Source organism: Orycteropus afer, unplaced genomic scaffold (assembly GCF_000298275.1).
Source record: "Orycteropus afer afer isolate SDZICR_OR568_19922 unplaced genomic scaffold, OryAfe1.0 scaffold00167, whole genome shotgun sequence".
In the NCBI taxonomy this organism is placed as follows: Eukaryota; Metazoa; Chordata; class Mammalia; order Tubulidentata; family Orycteropodidae; genus Orycteropus; species Orycteropus afer.
The window spans coordinates 2,596,970-2,617,172 of record NW_006921754.1 but is presented as its reverse complement, the minus strand read 5'-3'; the positions used below and the strand labels follow the sequence as shown (position 1 = coordinate 2,617,172).

Below are 20,203 nucleotides of genomic sequence, written 5' to 3'. Positions count from 1 at the left end.
TCTAGAACTGTGTGGGTGCCACAATAATACAGACTGTGCTCTTGACCTTGGATCTTTATATATATTTTTAAAAAAAAAGTATTTCAACATCTCTCACAGTGAATCCCTAATATATTACAATTAGCCAATTTATTAAATACTTTCATTTGAAATTCTTTTTTTAGTACTATTAAAAGGGACCCAAGAGGCAAAATTTGACACAGTATTTTAACATTTTATTTAGCTTTCTTCTAGCTAAGTAAGCAGTTTGAAATAGCTTATTACTAATAATTTTATAATTCTGCAATTACAAACACAACATGCACAAATAATGCTCTCAATACTCCTTTAAATGTTTTTAAGAAAGTTATGAATTAGCTTTCTGTTGGATAGTGGTTAGCAACCATTCCATAGCTAGTGGTTATATAACTAGAGAGTCATCAGATACTACTGAAAAGGCTAAGTGAATTTTAATTGCAATTTGATTATTAATCTTTACAAGTAAAAGCAGAGAATCTACACAAAAATGAGAGTTTCCAACAATGAAGAAACACTTTTTTGAGAGGGTATTAAGTCTATATAAATTAAATCAATGGGCTAATCACATAGTGAAAGAGACCTAGAAGGCTTTAAGAACACGTTAAATACCTTACACACATCATTGCAAATTCACATAGGAAAACATTCAGGGTTGCACATGTTGCCAATTCCTTTGTGGAGCTGATCGTATTTTAACTGATGTATGGAAACTTGCGATTGCAATGCAATTTTGAAAGCCCGCACCCCTACTCCAAATTCCCTTCCCCACCTCCCACTTCTGGTAATTAAAATGAAATTTTGACATTCATTTCCATTGTCATGTAAATAAAAGTGGAAAAAGAACTTAAGAAAAGTATACATGGGAGGTCTTGGCTTAAACTGCCATTGCCTGCCTGCCTAAAACTGAGTCTTCAATACTGTTCCACTGCCACTGCTCTCAGAACTATTTCCCCCTCTACAACCTCTTCTGTGGACATATAACCATTATAGCACTTACTACACTAAATTTATTCACTAATTTTCTCTGATCCCTGGATTAGCAGTTAAAGGAAGACTATTTTTTCTCATTTACATATTCTCTGAACATAGAGTCTACCAAAAACCAAACCCACTGCCAACACGCCAATTTGGACTCATAGCAGCCCTACAGTTGGATCTAGTACATGTTAAAGCACAACGAATGTTTGCTTACTGAATAAATGAGTAAACTAAGCAACACTGACTCCAGATGTTTTCACCAAACATTGCAATAAGCATTTCCTTATTTAAAATGTTACTTTTAAAATAATGTACTGCCCTCCCAAAAAAAGAGAAAGAAAACCAGTAATCACAGCCTAATTCCAGCATCAACACATTAATTTTATGTTAATTTATATTCACGTACACTGGCACAATGCAGGATTAGCTTTGAGCACCTACTCTTCATTCCTGTCCACCATTATTACTATACACGACACAGAAATATTAAAATGGCTTAGCATCGAAAGACAATTCCTAAGAAATATGCCATATAAAATAATATATTAATATTATAGTTATTAAAACAAATTTTCTCATCTCAATCTATCTCTACTTCTAAATTAGGCCTTTTTCATGATAAAAGCTATATCCATTCACTTTTTATTCTAATTTCTCTTTGATACAAAAAAAAATTCCATAAAGCAATGGTTTCTGTCAGTTTTAATATATCAATATAACCATTTTATGTTTCTCCCACATGTATGTTATAATAAGTAAAATTCTATCACAGTGAACTCTATTGGACAGCTAACTTAATGGTATTTTGAAAATTCACTGTTAAAAATTGTACTTCCAACTTTCATGACCAATAAATGACAAAGATGTTGGACTTCAGGAAGTGAAAAATAGCATCTGAAATTTAAGTGAAAAGTGGCACACATACAATTCTTTCTACCAACAAAATCAGAGATTGCTGTGTATTATGGAATTCTGTATTTGAAAATACATGTATAATCTATAGAACTGTCATTAAGTAGTTAATTTCTTTTTCTCCTCCACAGTAATAAAGGTTTCAATAATGTACTTTCTATGCCAGTTTATTCTTCATAGTGAATACACATAGTTATTAAAATTGACTATTTACTGAGAAATGAAAATATATGATTTTTTTAATACAGAGCCCTTCTTGATCAATAGAATTTGTTTTGGTGGTATTTTATCTATAGCATCTTATACCTTAGATAAGTAATCATTAAAACAAAAAGGTCAATGACAAAGTATTTATGTAAATTATATCACTGATCTCAGGAAACACATTCAGAAAGGACTTAAGGTTACTCAGTAAGAGCCTCTCATAGAACCCAACAAATCTGAAAGTTGCAATTAGACCTCAAAGGAACCAAAATATTAGTTCATGTTGAGCCAAGACTAGGAAAATCTTCCACTGCTGACATTTTCATGTTCTTAGTTTTTCAATCAAATAATCAGCCTGTAATTCAAAAGAAAACAATTTTAATGCTAGATATGATAGTCTGTGTATCAAATAATTATACTGGCATCCCTATTATAATAAGCCACAACATAAGAGCTGGATACTACACATTTTGTTCCTAAAAATATCATGCTAAAAAGTTTCTAAATATAATAGTTTATAAAACATATGAAAGTTATTCTATATATTGTATTTAAATAGTCAGAGTTTTACCTAATCATTTTGCACATTTTTAAAAATTTTCACTAGGTAGGGAAAATACATATAATACTAAAGTTTCAAAAAGTAAAGTCTTCTCATTATATCAATTCAGAGAGCTTTTCTCAATTATACATAATGTGGGGCATTATACAAGAGATTTTGGAATAAATGTCAATTCTTAATTTCTTCAAAGTCTCATAATATACTGACAAAGTCCCAAGTTTAAAAGAACTCAGATTGCCAGGATGAACCATTGGAAAATCTTACAATTTTGTTCATTTTTTTCCAATTAAAAAATAAGTTAATCTTTAGTGTAAGAAAACACAGTTAAAAATATTATAGGAATGTATTTTAATTACTTTTCTGTTAGAAAAGCATGGATCTTGTAGAAAATATCACACTGGTTTTTAACAGAGGATACAGCAGTTGTTCTGCAGAATGTCCCACTTTATTTCAAATGTGTGTGTGTTATACATATACATCTGTATCTTAAATATATATATATATATATAAATTTTTTTCGTTCAATAAAATCATCTGGATAACCAAGTTAAAAGGAAGGAAAATATGTCTGAAATATGACATATCCAGAAATCTGACGCTTTTTAACTTTTACTGTAACTAGAATAACACTATGCATTAATAAATGCTAAGTACTATTTGATGGTTATTCAGAAATAGCAACTATAAGTCACCTCATATTTGGATATAGACAATAAAAGCCTGGTAAATTACTGGTCAAGAAGCCCTACAAGGACTAGTGTCATCTAATAACTAAGGCTTGCCTGTCAGAACCACAGGCCTGTAACAGCTGAATTCCATTTCACTTTTGCCTCAGGAAAGCAAAATTCTGCAATTTTGTTAAGCACAGAGCTTCAAACTCAGATCTGGTAGTTGGTGCTACTATTGCCCTTTCTCATGGTATTTAAACTGACTATCATAAATTATAAAAACTCAACTTCTACAATCACGATGTTGATGGTTATGATATAAAGGGAGGAGGTAATATTTTCTAAGCATCTATTATATGCCAGGTTCTGTATTATTAATTGTTATACACATGAATTATCTTATTAACCCCTTCATTAACCTTATGAGGTAGGTACAATTATCTATATTCAGATAATAGATCAAGAACTTGAAACTTTAAAAGGTTAAGTAACTTGTACCTGGTGCCTCAAGTAGTAAAATCAGAATTTAAATCTAGATATGACTCCAGAGTCTAGTGCTTCTACATCATATCCCCTGCTTGCAATAGTCAGACTTAGCCATAGCTCTTCTTCCTACCAATCGGATGACCTAGAAAATCTCCTAAATTAAAAATATAACTTTGGGTATAATCAAGCAATATGCTAAAACAGTTGATCAAGTCTATGAAAGCTCTAAGTAGCTAGTATTGACAAGTAAAGAAAAGCTAAAATAAAAATGACAGATATTTTAAATATATTTGTGTGATGTTAATACAACAATAACACTTACTGTTATAAACCAGAAGGAATTGACTCTATAAATCAATTTTGATAAGAAGCCAAGCTGATTCACTGGTGCTAGAACATGAAGGTGTAAGTGGGAAATGGAACAGAATGGTGGCATATGGAAACCCATCCTGAAATGAAAAGTTAGTTGACAATTGACATTTCTATTCCAAAATAGTTTAAATCTAGTTTTCACGTTGAAACACATAAATATCAAAGACATTCAAAACAGTACTATTTTTCCTTATACACCAGAATATGCACAATTCCTCTTCTTTTCATATTAAGTTCACACACACCAAAAAAAAAAACCAAAACCAAACTCACTGCCATCGAGTTGGATCCTACTCATAGCGACCCTTCCTTGGGATTCTGAGGCAGTATCTCTGTATGGAAGCAGATTTCGCATCCTTCCTTTCAAGGAGTGGCTGGTAGATTTGAACCACTAGCCTTCTGTTTAGCAAGCAAATTCCTTAAGCACTATGCCACCAGAGCTCCTAGTGTTAAGTTCACAACGCAAAGTCTTCATCAAGTATGAAGGAAGGCCTTGACAGCATATTATGCCTTGTTGTTGTTGTTAGGTGACGTTGAGTCATCTCTGACTCATAGTGACCCTATGCACAGCAGAACGAAACACCACCTGGTCCTGAGCCAGCTTCACGATTCTTGCTATATTTGAGCCCATTGCCGCTGCCACCATGTCAATCCATCTCATTGGGGGCATTTCCCTCTTTTGTCAACCCTCCACCTTACCAAGCATGACATCCTTCTCCAGGTGAATGGTGCCCTCTGACAACATGATCAAAGTATGTGAGATGCAGTTTGGCCATTGTCACCTCTAAGGAGCATTCTGGTTGCACTTCCTCCAGGATAGACCTGTTAGTTCTTCTAGCAGTCCACGGTACCTTCAGCATTCTTTGCCAACTGCACAGCTCAAAACCATTAATTCTTCTTCGGTCTTTCTTATTCATTGTACAGCTCTCACATGCATATGAGGCAATTGAAAATACCATGGCTTGTGCCAGGCACACCTTAGTCCTCAAGGAGATATCTTTGCTCTTTAGCACTTAAAAGAGGTCTCTTGCAGCCAATTTGCCCAGTGTATACGTTGTCTGATGTCCTGACTGCTGCTTCCATGCTTAGTACAACATTTATGGACGTCTGAGTTGTCACTCTGTCTTATCACTTCAGTTCTTATAATATAAAGCTTTAATTCTTCTAAGATACGTTCCTATAATTAATCTTAAAAAATCACTGGACTCTCAAATAGAAATAGTGTTCATTTACTCCAAGACATAGCCAGTAGATGGTGCTCTTTCTCCCTAGCTCTAATAAAGTGGCCAGGCATTTCCTTACCAACAATATTTCAGTGGTTAGATTATATGATCATTAAAAAAAAAAAATATCATCGCATGAATTTCTTGTTTAGTACTGAGAATAAGTTAGATGGTAATTATAATTATGTTCTTTGTAGAGCATTTAAAAGATAATTCCTTTAAACAACAGGAAAAAAAACTAAAGTATGATTTCAAAGCTTAAAATTCAAACTGTTTTACAAGTCCACATATGCTGAGTGAAGCAAGAACACCTGTGCTACTTCTGGCCAAAGCATCTCAATACCATCTGTTCCTTTTCATTATCACACTAGGATTGTGCTTAACAGTTTTCAGAGGATATTTGCACACATCATTTCATTTGAGACTTCGAGTAAGTAGAATAGGTATTATTTTGGAGAATTTAAATGACTTGTCTGAACTCACATAGCCAGTACAACAAGTAGCATAGACAGCATTAGAATTCAGTTCTTCCAACGGTGCTAGAAGTAAACTCTACTATACTGCACTGCCTTGGTCACACAAGGCAAAGTCAAATATCTTTCAAAAAGAAGAACATTGCTTATATTAAAACAGTTGACAAATGGAACACTGTGTGCTTTTGTGCAAACTCTGGCAATCATCAGTGCAGCAGACAATGACATAAAGTTAATTTCATGCTGCTGTTGTTGTTGTTATATGCCATCGAGTGGTCTCCGACTCACAGCGACCTCTCCCCTTGGGTTTCCAAGGTGGTATCACTACAGAAGTAGATTGCCCAATCTTCCTTCCAAGGAGTGGCTGGTGGGTTTAAACCACAAACCTTCTGGTTAGCAGTCAAGTGCCTTAGGCACTACGCCACCAGAGCTCCCAATTTCATGCTAGAAGTATAATAATGTATTTTAAAATCACGTTTTTCTAAGAAAATTCAATTTACACATAGTTTTATAGGAATATATGTAATAAACAAGGCAAGGTGGACTTGTAACTCTTTTTATCTAATACCCATTGTACAAGGAACCCGAGTGGCACAGTGGTTAAGGGTGTGGCTGCTATCTGGAAGGCCAGCGGTTCAAACGCACCAGCTATCCCACGGGAGAAAGAAGTGGCAGTCTGTTTCCATAAAGATTACAGCCTAGGAACCCAATAGGGCAGTTCTGCTCTGTCATATTGGGCCACTATGAGTCAGAATCTTCTCAATGCACACAACAATAATCCACTGTATGTATTTGTCTACCCAAACAATAAGTAGAGATTAATAGAAGATGTTAAGACATGAGAAGCAGAAATTTTATTTATTAAAGTTACCTACAAATGATCTATATTCTCACTTTTAGGAAAACTGCATATAAACCATTAACTCTGCCAATTTTGCTTCAATATTATATTAAGAAATTAAATTTCATAAAAATCTATATTATATAATATTGATTTATATCTGGAAGTATAAATACCTACCTCAGATTTTTGAAATCAGTGAAATTATTTCTTTCAAGAATGGCTTTTCCAGCAGCTACCAAGTTCTCAACTACAAACAGGAAATGAACTACAGTTACTATTGCACTATAGGAGACATTAAATTCACTAAATTATTACTAATCTTAATTTTTAAAGTTCAAGTCAAAAATTGTATAAAATAGTTACACATTTAAAGACATATTCAGCAGCCCTAAGTTACTTATTCATTAGCCCTAAGCAGTTCCTGACTGCTCATCAACAACTGAAACAAAGGTTCAAATTAAGCCACCAGTTGCAACATCACTATCAGAAAATATCTCACATATGCAGACTTTGGACAGCTGGTAAGGACTGTTTAGGACACCTGTTCCTACCGAGGACTAATTTTAATTATACGGAGGCCAAGTAATTAAACAAATTAATAAGAAAGACAAGAAAGCTTTTGAATTTATCTTTAAGTTCAAAGCAAGGATATAACATTCCTTCAAGTCAGCCCAGCCTGGATTAGCCAAACACTTGTAAAATGACTACAGCTTCCAAACTATATCTACCTTCACATCTTTCTCATCTCAGTGGTTTATGGCCTTCAGATGGAATGAGCCTCCCCATTAGAAAACTGTTGGTAATGTGGAATCTTCAAAGCACAATGCAAATCTTAGAATTCCATTGTTTCTGAATGGGGTAATCATGTGTTTGAAAGGCCCAAGTGAAAGAATTAAGGGCCGTGGTTATATTGGACATATAAAATCATTGCTAATATTTACTTCTCCAAGTCAGGCTTGATTCAGGAGACTGTAATGACCAGGCCAATACTTGTTATGTGCCATGGAGTTGGACCTGACTCACAACGACCACTTCTTGGTTTCCAAGGTAGTATCACTACAGATGTAGATTGCCCAACCTTCCTTCCAAGGAGAAGCTGGTGGGTTTGAACTGCCAGCCTTCTGGTTAGCAGTCAAGTGCCTTAGGCACTATGCTACCAGAGCTCCTAGGCCAATACTACATAATCAATACTACATGATCTGCTTGTGTCTTTCTAGTTTCTTCAAGTAAACTTAAGCCATTGGCTTTACTCTTTCCTTTTTACAGCATTTATAGCATTTAAAGCTATACTTCCCTCTAAGCACTACCTTAGCTGCATCTCACAATTTTGATACACTATATTTTTATTACCATTAACTCAAAGTATTTTCAATTTCCCTTGTGATTGGTTCCTTCACCTATTTATTGAGAAGCTATTTAGATGTGTGTTGTTAGACTTAAAATATTTAGGGCTACCTTGATGGTATGATGGTTAAGTGCTCAGCTCAAAGGTCAGTGGTTTGAATCTATTAGCTGCTTCATGGGAGAAAGATGTGGTAGTTTGCTTCCCTAAAGATTTACAGCCTCGGAAACCCTATGGGACAGTTCTACTCTTGACAGCAATGGGTTTATGCTAGATGTTGCTATTTTTTAATTTAATTCCATTGTCATCAGAGAACATACTTTATACAATTTTATCATTTGAAATGTATTAAACCTTCTTTTATTATATAGAATATTGCCTCTCCTGGTGAACATTGATGCTCTTAAAAAAAGTATATATTCTGCAGTTAGGTGGAATTCTATAAAAGTCAATTAAAGTCACTGTGATCAATAGTGTTATTGAGCTTGTCTGTATCCTTATTATTTTTTCAACCTTATAGATTTATAACTATAAATTGCAACAATTTTTAAAATTTATTGTAGAAGTATTCAAATATATACAGAGAGAATAATAGAATGCAATCCCAAATATTAACATTTAATTTGCAGCAGTTAAAAAAAAAAAACTAGTTCTATAAACAGCCTCCATTTTCTACAAACCCTCTACCTTAAAGATAAATTTAAGAATTCCTAAGAAGCCAAAAGATAATCTCTAAGAAACAACAACAAAAATAAAAATAGAAACTTTTTTTTTTTAAAAGAAGAAATACTGCAATATTTCAATCACAGTCAGGTAGACTACAATTGGATCCAATTTTTATAAGCTCAAAAGACACCCTCAAGTTATATATCAAAGATGCTCTGAAATGTATCAATAGAACTTCAGATGACTGAGGGGCTTTGTAGTATCGAGTAGTTCAGTAGCCTAAACACTAATGAACTACACATCAAAGTTTTCCATCAAAGAGGTTTCTTATTCACCTTCAAAAGCTCTGGCCCAGTTTATTCATTTTATAGGCTGCCTGGGAATATTGACCAAACTAATCACAGACCCTGGTGAAAAGCTATCAAAGTAGATTTGAAGCAAACTTAGAAATATCTTAGGAAATGAGAGCTGACAAGTCCCAAAAGGAAAGAAAAGGAAAATGAAAGATAGTCTGGCAAGAGACAGGATTCAGGGTGAGTCTCCTTTCAGAGGCTAAACTTCATCACTAAAATCCCATAATTAGATTTTGGTCCTATCTAATTTCATCAATAGTTAAGAGCCTACAACATGGCTTTACTACCAGGCAAGGTGAGTTCAAATGCCATATCCTAACTTACTTGTTCGTAATTATTCATAGCGCTTTTCATTTTCAAAGTCAAGAAAAGCCATCATTTAAAATGTAATAAAGAAGCATTATCTTTTACAGATATCATCCAGTCTTTAAAGAGTAAATAACATCATGTCTTGAATTTGCTTCAAAGTAGTCCTGTATGGTAGAGAGTTAATATATGAAATAAGATTGGTCATGAGTTAATAAATGTTAAAGTTGAGTGATTAACATATAGAGATTATGTTATTTTCTTTATTTTTGTATATATTTGAAATTTTCCATAGTAAAAGTTTTTAGAAAGTCATAATATTCCTTGTGCATAATTAAAAACCAAGCTAGACTTTTTTATCTTCAGTGCCATCACTGATGCCAATTCAAGATGATATACCTATGAAGAATACTATCATCATCTTACCCAGTTCTACTTGATCTTTCTTTAGTTCGTTGCAGTTCCCAATATGCTTCTTTGGCACTACAAGATAATGATGAGGTGCTGCTGGTTTGATATCTTTAAAGCAAACTAGGTCTTCATTCTAAAGGAAAAAACATACCATTTGTTATTCAACAAATTTTTAGAAGGATTTCTAATAATGTTATGGTATGACTTAAATATCTTAAATCCTAGTGTGATAAGGGAATGATACTTATTTTACAAAGGGTCCTGGTGGTACAATGGTTAAAGGACTTGGCTGCTAACTGAAAGGTCGGTGGTTCAAACGAACCTGCTGCTCTGGTAGAAAAGACCTCATGATTTGTTCCCATAAAGATTAAAGCCCAGGAAACCCAACTGGCAGTTCTTCTCTTCCTATAGAGTTGCTATGAATTGGAATTGACTTATGGCACATACAACAACTTATGTTATAACTAAACACCACTGGAAAACTCAAATATTTTGTGATTATGTATTAAATCTATAAAGACAAACTTTAGCTTCCTTCATGAAATTCTCATTTATAGATGTTTTATAAAGCCCATTTCAGAAGAAACAGTTGAGTGAAGTTCATTAAAACTTCATTGTAATAATCCCAGTTTTTCGTTTCATTATATGTTTATTCCTCCTTACATTAAAGATTTTTCACTCTTAATACATACTTTTAAAGGTTTGACTACAAAAATCATAAGAAGATTGATCATTGTTATTTACTTTCAATTTTTTTTCCAAAGTGGCCTTTCCCTCAGTTGTAATATCATCATCATCTAGCATTTACTGATCCAGAGGTAACATTTTAAACATATTTTAAAAAGTAATTGTACATAAATGTTCTCCTTTTTTATGTTTACTTACCACTTTACAGGATTAAAAAGACTTTGAAGTGCTGAAGCAGATTACAGTATATTGTAATGTTATGTGCCCAATCCATTAGATGTATGACACCAGTTTTCTGATTTACATTACTCCAACTCCAGCCAGTATAGAAACTCTTTTACTGCCTGTTAATTCAGAGGCATAAGGAGTCTAAAGTTGCCAGGTGGTATTCTTAACTTCCAGTTCAATGAATAAGTGTTCTGTCTCCTGGTGGGAGAATTCTTCCCTTTGCGACTAAGACTTCTAGACCAGCAGAGCATAAAGTCAAGGGGACAGGAAGCAAACATGCTGTTACTGGACCACTAGGGGTAATAGTGAATCATATTACTCTGAATCCTGGCTATGATAGAAATAGTAGCACATATTACATACACCCTCCGGAGAACACTGCCTCAGCCCTACAAGGTATTGTCATCTAGCTAGTGCTGCAACTGAGTCTGCAAAAGGCCATTCAGCCATTCTATCAAACCAGATGCTTCAGCATGATGAAGAACATGGTAAGACCAGAGAATTCCATGACCATGGGCCCAAAGCCACACTTTAGTTTCTGTGAAGTGAGTCCCTTGATCTGAGGCAATGCTGTGTGAGAATCCATGACAGTGAATAAGGCATTCTGTGAGTACACAGATAGTAGTTTTGGCAGAAGCACTGCATGCAGCGAAGGCAAATACATAGCCATAATAAGTGTCTATCCCAGTAAGAATAAACTGCTGCCCCTTCCATGATGGAAGCAATCCAGTGTCATCAAATTGCCACAACACTGCTAGCTGATCATGCTGGGGAGTGGCTCCATCTTGAGGACTCAGTGTTGTTCTTGGCTGCTGACAGACAGCAGTAGCACTGGCTGTAGCCAAGTTAGCCTTGGTGAGTTGAAGTCACCGATTCTGTGCATAACCTCCATCTCTGTCACCATGGCCAAGTTAAATTAGCACTGAGATATTTCCTTAGTATAATCTCAAGTAAGGTAAATATAAATGTCTAGCCCAGTGCTTTTCAATTTCTTTTCATTATTGCCCCCTAAGGAGAAGTTTGACACTTTTTTCCCTAATCCCACCTCCATGAGATTTTAATACCATAAATATATGCTATACTTTTTTCTCCATTCTGTGTATATCTGTACCTCATACATTAAAACAATAAGATTTTTGTCCCTCACCCCACCCAAAAACAAAAAAATCAATAAGGCAGCTTACCAGAAAGATGTGACTAGTGTTTTATTGACTATGCAAAAGCATGCAATTGTGCAGATCATAACAAATTATGGATAACATTGAGAAGAATGGAAATTCCAGAACACTTAATTGTGCTTATGAAGAACCTGTACACAGACCAGGAGGCTGTTGTTTGAAGAGAACAAGGGGATACTGCATGGTTAAAATCAGGAAGGGAATGTGTCAGGGTTGTATCCTTTCACCATACTTATTCAATCTATATGCTGAGCAGATAATCTGAGAAGCTAGACTATACGAGGAAGAGCATGGCATCAGGATTGGAGGAAGACTCATTAACAACCTGCAATACACTGATGACACAACTCTGCTTGCTGAAAGTGAGGATGACTTGAAGTATTTACTGATGAAGATTAAAGACTACAGTCTGCAGTATAGATTACATCTCAATATAAAGAAAACAAAAATCTTCACAACTGGACCAATAACCTGCATCACAATAAATGGAGAAAAGATTAAGGTTGTCAAAGATTTCATATTACTTGGTCCACGATCAACACCAATGGAAAAAGCAGTCAAGACATCAGACAACATATTGCACTGGGCAAATCTGCTGCAAAAGACCTCTTTAAAGTGATGCAGAGCAAAGATGTCTCTTTGAAGACTAAGGTACACCTAACCCAAGCCATGGTATTTTCAGTCGCCTCATATGCATATGAGAGCGAGACAATAAATACAAATAGTTGATGCTTTTGAGTTGTGGTATTGGCAAAAAGTACTGAAAGTACCATGGACTGCCAGAAGAACTAACAAATCTGTTCTGGAAGAAGTTCAGCTGGAATGCTCCTTATAAGCGAGAATGGCCAGACTTAGTCTCACCTACTTTGGTCATGTTGTCAGAAGAGAGAATTTTCTGGATATCATGCTTGATAAAGTGGATGGTCATCGAAAAAGGGGAAGACCCTCAATGAGATGGACTGACACAGTGGCCGCAACGATGGGTTCAGGTATAGCAAGGATTGTGAGGCTGGCAAAGGACTGGGCAATGTTTCATTATGAGTGTGAACAGATTTGATGGCACCTAACAACAACAGCAACAACCAGGGCTTAGCAGTTAAAACCCACTAGCTGCTCCACAGCAGAAACACTACGTAGTCTGCTTCTGTAAATATATACAGCCTTGGAAACCCTATGAGGCAGTTCTGTTCTGTCCTAACAGGTCACTATGAGTCAGAATCAATACAATGGCAGTGGGTTTGGTTTTAGATTTGGTTTTGGTTAAAAAAAACAATATTCATCCCCTTGCAAGTGATATCTCACCCACTTAGAAATACATGGACTTGTCTTGGTTTAAGTTTTCATTCTGTGGTATACAATAACAAAACATTATACAGAGGGCCATGGAATAAGGACCTTCTTTGCAAGTTTTTGTGGAAAAGATTTCCCAGGCTGCCACCACATAATACTGGTAACTCTGATTATTCCAGATCAAATTTTCTCCTCTGAACTAAATTATACCTTACTTTACATAAATCCAGGAGCTCTGGTGGCATAGTGGTTAAAATATTTGGCTGCTAACAAAAAGGTCAGTGATTTGAACCCACCAGCTGCTCCATGAAAGAAAGATGAGTCAGTCTGCTTGTATAATGATTTACAGCCTTGGAAACCCTATGGGGAAGTTCTACTATGTCCTATAGGGTTGCTATGAGTTAGAATCAACTGGATGGCAGTGGGTTTAGTTTTGGTTTTTGGTTACATAAACCCAATAGTTTCTAAATGTTTACAATGAAACACATATGAATACTGTATTTTTACACAAATAACGTACACATTACATGTTTTCTGGCAAACTGCACGACCCTCCCACATTAGTTTCCTATGCATGCTATATGCATTGCACATGTATGCCTGTATGTTATTTACATGGGTCCATTATATGCTAAAAATAAGAGGTATATATGTGTGTGTATACATATAGAAATAATTTAAATATATTAGGTGATTATTCTCTTTTAAAAAGATTAACCTCTAAACTTTAATTATTGAACTCTCATGTATCAAATCATCTTGACTCATTTAGACAAACATTTAGAAGCACTATAACCCAGCAATCTGCTCCCATAAAGATTACAACCAAGAAAACCCTGTGGGGCATTTCTGCTATGATATGAACTCAACTCGACAGCACCAAATAATAACAACAACATTGCACAAGCATGTGTACCTTGCTTACTTTCTTTATTAAACCCACTGCCATCAAACCAGTTTTGACTCATACCAACCCCCATTCAGTTTCCAAGGTAGCAAATCTTCACAGAAGTAGATTGCCTCATCTTCCTTCTGCAGAACTACTGGTGGGTTTGAACCACCAACCTTCTGGTTAGCAGTCAAATGCCTTAGGCACTGTACCACTAGACCTCCTTATGTTCTACATTACATGGAATATTGTATATATTCATTCTGTACCCCTATTTAGAGAATAAATTACTTAAAAGTATGACCATGTCTAATTTCCTCTCTAAAAAGGGATTCTTTATACAGTTTACTCTGAGAATATTCCTGACCAAGAAAAAATCCTGACTTTGGCCAGGAAGAAATCTGATAAAGTTTGGACAGTCCTATCCTCCCCTGTTGCCAATTTTTTGACAAAGTTTGATATTTTAAAGCATTCACTTTACCTCTTCACCTCTAAATTAATTTTATATTTTGTAAAATAAGAGAATGAAGAAGCGGAGCTAGGTCCCTTTGGACTCTATGGATCAGTCCAGCAGATACCTACTTTATACACAGACAGTGAATGAAGTAGTTACTCTTTCACCTGTCTTCACTCTCCTCTCCCATTTTGCTTCTCTCTCCCTTCCACCTTCACTTCACTTCCACCCTCTATCCATGCTCTATCATTTTAGCCACTGTCTGGCCATAAATTCTTAACTCCCTTGTACCACTTCACTCCTGTAATAACACCTGCATGGAAAAACCTCAATCCTAGGTCATCACCATTGCACTTCTGTCTAAACCTACACTCAGGCTGCTGCTGAAGGGGAAAATATCACACACCTGAGCAGACTGGTAAGCTCTTAAACTGAATATCCTCAGTGTCCCTCCTCACTGTACAGCAATCCTCTGTTTCTCTAATCCTCTGTCTTGGTCTCCAGAGGAGCAATTTCAGGCTTTTTTCTTCTAAATAACCACATAATTTGCTCCTTCACCTCATTCAAAGCTCCATTCAAATGCCACCTTCTTGGTGCAGTTTTTCCTGACTACTGCTCTTTAAAATTTATCCCTCTTTTGTTTCTCACCATCAAAAACAAAACATAAAACCCACTGCCACCAAGTTGATTCCAACTCATAGTGAACCTATAGGACAGAGTAAAACTGCCACATAGGGTTTCCAAGGTTGTAAATCCTTATGGAAGCAGCCTGCTTTATCCTTCTCCCACAGAGCAGCTGGTAGGTTTGAAGGTGACCTTTTGGTTAGCAGCCAAATGCCTTAATCACTACACCACAGAGCGCCTTTTCACCATCAAATAACCTATATATTTTACTTACTATTTTGCTCTTTGTCTATTTCCCAAAACTAGAATGTAAGCTCCATGAGGTCAGGTATCCCAAAATCTCCAACAGTACCTGTACCCAGTAAGCACTCATTCAAATACTGAATGGTCAGTGAGTAATGAATTTCCTCGTTCCCACAAACAAAGCTCTACCTTCCTGGGACATCTTAAATCCTTCTTCATTGGCTCCTTGTCATCAGGAACTTAAACACACTAAAGTCTTCACTGTCTCTGGGAAGTTCTCTCTTAACTCTCAACTGCCTCTGCAAGTACAACTCCCTTTCCCTTATCCCTTTGCTGTTGTTGTTGACAGGTGCTGTCAAGTTGGCTCCCACTCACAGCGGCCCTGTGTATAACAGAATGAAACACTGCCCAGCCCTGTAACAGCTTTGCAATCCTTGCTATACCTGAGCCCATTGTTGCAGCCACTGTGTCAATTCATATTGTTAAGGACCTTCTTCCGCTTTTTCGCTGATCCTCCACTTTACCAAGCATGATATCTTTCTCCAGGGAATGGTCCCTTCTGACAACATGACCAAAGTAGGTGAGACCAAGTCTGGCCATTCTCACTTCCAAGGAGCATTCCAACTGAACTTCTTCCAGGACAGATTTGTTAGTTCTTCTGGCAGTCTATGGTAGTTTCAGTATTCTTTGCCAATACCATAACTCAAAAGCATCAACTATTCTTCAGTCTTCCTTATTTATTGTCCAGTTCTAACATGCATATGAGGCAATTCAAAATACCATAGCTTGGGTTGCATAGTGCCTAAGGCACTTGACTGCTAACCAGAAGGCTCTCGATTCAAACCCACCAGCCACTCCTCAGAAGGAAGATTGGGCAATCTACTTCCACAGTGATACCACCTTGGAAACCCAAGAAGTTGCTATGAGTCGGGCCCGACTCAAAGGTAAATAACAACAGTCATCAAAGAGACATCTTTGTTCTTCATCACTTTAAAGAGGTCTTTTGCAGCAGATCTGCCCAGTGCAATACATTGTCTGATTTCTTGACTGCTTTTTCCATTGGTGTTGATCATGGAATCAAGTAATATGAAATCTTTGACAACATCAATCTTTTCTCCATTTATTGTGATGCAGGTTATTGGTCCAGTTGTGCAGATTTTCATTTCTCTTTGTTGAGATGTCATTTATACTGAAGACTGTAGTCTTTAATCTTCATCAGTAAATGGTTCAAGTCATCCTCACTTTCAGCAAGCAAAGTTGTGTCATCTGTGTATCACAGGTTGTTAATGAGTCTTCCTCCAATCCTGATGTCATGCTCTTCCTCATATAGTCCAGCTTCTCAGATTATCTGCTCAGCATACAGATTGAATAAGTATGGTGAAAGGATACAACCCTGACACACTCCCTTTCTGATTTTAAACCATGCAATATCCCGTTGTTTTGTTTGAACAACAGCCTCCTGGTCTATGTGCAGGTTCTTCATAAGCACAATTAAGTGTTCTGGAATTCCCATTCTTCTCAATGTTATCCATAATTTGTTATGAGCTGAACAATTGACTGCTTCTGCATAGTTGATAAAACATGAGTAAACATCTTTCTGGTATCCTTGCTTTCAGCCAAGGTCCATCTGACTTCAGCAACGATATCCCTAGTTCCACGTCCACTTCTGATTATCACCAGTGATAATCAACACATCTTGATTGCATGTTTGGTCAATTTCTGACTGCAGAAGTTGGTAAAAAATGTTCAATTTCCTCATCTTTGGCTTTGGTGGTTGGTGCAGAAATCTGAATAATAGTAGTTTATTAACTGGTCTTCCTTATAAGCGTATGGATATTATCCTTTCACTGACAGCATCGTATTTTAGGATAGATCTTGAAACATTCTTTGTGACAATGAGTGTCATGCCATTCTTCAATTTTTCATTCCCAGAATAGTAGATAATAGGATTGTCTGATTCAAAATGCCCAAAACCAGTCCACTTCAGCTCATCAATGCAGAGGATATCGATCTTTATGCATTCCATTCTGAATCCAGCTTGTATTGCTGGAAGTTCTCTTTCAATACACTGCTCCAACTATTTGTCAATTATCTTCAGCAAGATTTTACTTGTGTGTGATATTAATGATATTGTTAGAAAATTTCCACATTCAATGGGATCATCTTTCTTTGAAATGGGTACAAATAGGGATCTCTTCCAGTCAGTTGGCCAGGTAGCTGTCTTCCAAATTTCTTGGCATAGACAAGTGAGTGCCTGCAGTTTAGCACCCACCTGTTGAAACATCTCAATGGACAGTCTGTCAACTCCTGGAGCCTCTGTCTTCACCAATTCCTTTAGTGCAGCTTCAACTTCTTCCTTCAATACCATTGGTTCTTGATCATATGCCAACCTCCTGAAATGGATGAACATCGACCAGTTCTTTTTGGTATAGTGACTCTGTGTATTCTTTCCATCTTCTTTTGATTTTCCTGCATCATTCAATATTTTGCCCATAGAATCTTTCAATATTGCAACTTGAGGCTTGAATTTTTTCTTCAGCTCTTTCAGCTTGAGAAATGCCAAGCATGTTCGTACCTTTTGGTTTTCAACTCCAGGTCTTTGCACATTTCATTATAATAATTGACTTTGTCTTCTCAAGCTGCTTTTTGAAATCTTCTGTTTAGCCCTTTTATCTTGTAATTTCTTCCATTTGCTTTAGCTACTCTCTGCTCAAGGGCAAGTTTCAGAGCCTCTTCTGACATCCATTTTGATCTTTTCTTCCTTTCCTGTCTTTTTAATGACCTTTTGTTTCCTTCATGGAAGATGTTCTTGATGTCATACCACAATTCCTCTGGTTTTTGGTCACTGGTGTGCAATTCATCAAATCTGTCCTTGAGATGGTCTCTAAATTCAAGAGGGATATATTCAAGGTCATATTTTGGCTCTCATGGACTTGTTTTAATTGTCTTCAACTTCAAGTTCAACTTGCATATGAAAAGTTGATGGTCTGTTCCACAATCAGCTCCTGGCCTTGTTTTCACTGAAATAGTGAGCCCATCACTTCTTTCCACAGATGTAGTCAGTCTGATTCCTGTGTACTCCATCTGGTGAAGGCTGCCATTTGTGTTGCTGGAAAAAAGGTATTTACAATGAAAAGTCCTTGGTCTTACAAAACTCTATCATGCGATCTCTATGGTTATTTCTATTACCAAGGCCATATTTTCCAACTACTGGTGATTCTTTTTAGTTTCCAATTTTCACATTCCAATCATCAGTGATAATCAACACATCTTGATTGCATGTTTGGTCAATTTCTAACTGCAGAAGTTGGTAAATAGTGTTCAATTTCCTCATCTTCGGCTTTGGTGGTTGGTGCAGAAATCTGAGTAATAGTAGTTTATTAACTGGTCTTCCTTGTAGGCATACAGATATTATTCTTTCACTGACAGCACTGTACTTCAGGATAGATCTTGAAACATTCTTTGTGACGATGAGTGCCGTGCCATTTTCCTCAATTTTTCATTCCCAGAATAGTAGATCATATGATCATCTGATTCAAAATGGCCAAAACTAGTCCATTTCAGCTCATCAATGCCTAGGATATCGATCTTTATGCATTCCATTTCATTTTGACAACTTTGAATTTTCCTAGATTTATACTTAATACATTCCATGTTTCGATTATTAATGGATGTTTGCAGCTGCTTCTCATGTTGAGTCATGCCACATCTACAAATAGAGGTCCTAAAAGCTTTACTCCATCCATATCATTAAGATCAGCTCTACTCTGAGGAGTAGCTCTTCCTCAGTCATATTTTGAGTGCCCTCCAACCCAAGAGGCTCATCTTATGGCACTATATCAGACAATATTTCAGGGCTATTCATAAATCTTTCCAGTAATATATCAGATAGTGTTTCACTGCTATTCATAAGGTTTTCACTGGCCAATTCTTTGAGATGTTGATGGCCCCTTCCTTCTACCGAGTCTTTCTTAGTCTGGAAGTGCGGCTTAAACCTGTCCACCATGGGTGAACCTGCTGGTATTTGAAATACCAGTGGCATAGCCTCCAGCCTCACAGCAACACTCAAGCCACCAGAGTACGACAAACTGACAGAGAAGTAATGGCCTTCTCCCTTAAACTGCTGAATTTCCTGGGAGAGTTGTCTGTATTTGTTGTCTTCACTTTTTCCTTCTCAGTCAACTGTAATTTGCCTTCCACGTTATCACTGTACTACTATTGCTCTCCTCAAGGTCCTAGAGACCATTACCTTTAGGACAAAATTGGTCCTGATCTAATGTAACCTTTCTGAAAGCACATGGGAAAGTCACCTAACCCAGACAAGGATTAGGGAAGGCTGATATTGCTGAAAATGCCTCTCTTCTTGACATACTCATTTTTCTTAACTTTCCTAGTTTTCCTTCTCTTTCAATCTGGTCCATCTCTGTCTCTCTTTCAGGTCCTCTTGTTCTGCCTGCTCCTTATAATGTTAGTGTTCTTCAGGGTTCACTTCTTACTTTATAGGTGCTTCTTAGGTTATCAGTCACACCCCTCAACTTCCATTTATAAACTATGGTTCCTGTAATCTGGTCTAGATAAACAGATCTTTCTCTAGGGTGCCTGACTATACAGACATTTAATGAGCATAGTGCCCCACTGCAAAAACGGCAAGGAGGCCACATGTTCTGACCTCCTCTAATCCCACAAGAGGAAGACAGGATTACCAGCAGTAACCCACGGCCTATTCCTGCCAGGCCAGACATGCTGCCTCCCTCCAGCCCTTTCTCCAACCGTTCCTCTCAAAGCACCCACC

At 36.6% G+C, this 20,203-nt stretch overlaps 1 protein-coding gene across 1 annotated transcript in view; it reads right to left on the bottom strand.

Annotated features, from left to right (window-relative positions):
* Nucleotides 1–2,434: 2,434 nt before the first annotated feature.
* The window catches only part of HINT3 (histidine triad nucleotide binding protein 3), a 38,306-nt gene continuing 20,537 nt past the window's right edge, over nt 2,435–20,203 (bottom strand). The window contains exons 2-5 of the mRNA XM_007946606.1: nt 9,834–9,951; nt 6,918–6,987; nt 4,151–4,277; nt 2,435–2,467 (exon numbers count right to left, since the gene is read on the bottom strand). Of these exons, the coding sequence (XP_007944797.1) occupies nt 2,435–2,467; nt 4,151–4,277; nt 6,918–6,987; nt 9,834–9,951 (348 nt within the window). The remainder of the gene's footprint in view (nt 2,468–4,150; nt 4,278–6,917; nt 6,988–9,833; nt 9,952–20,203) is intronic.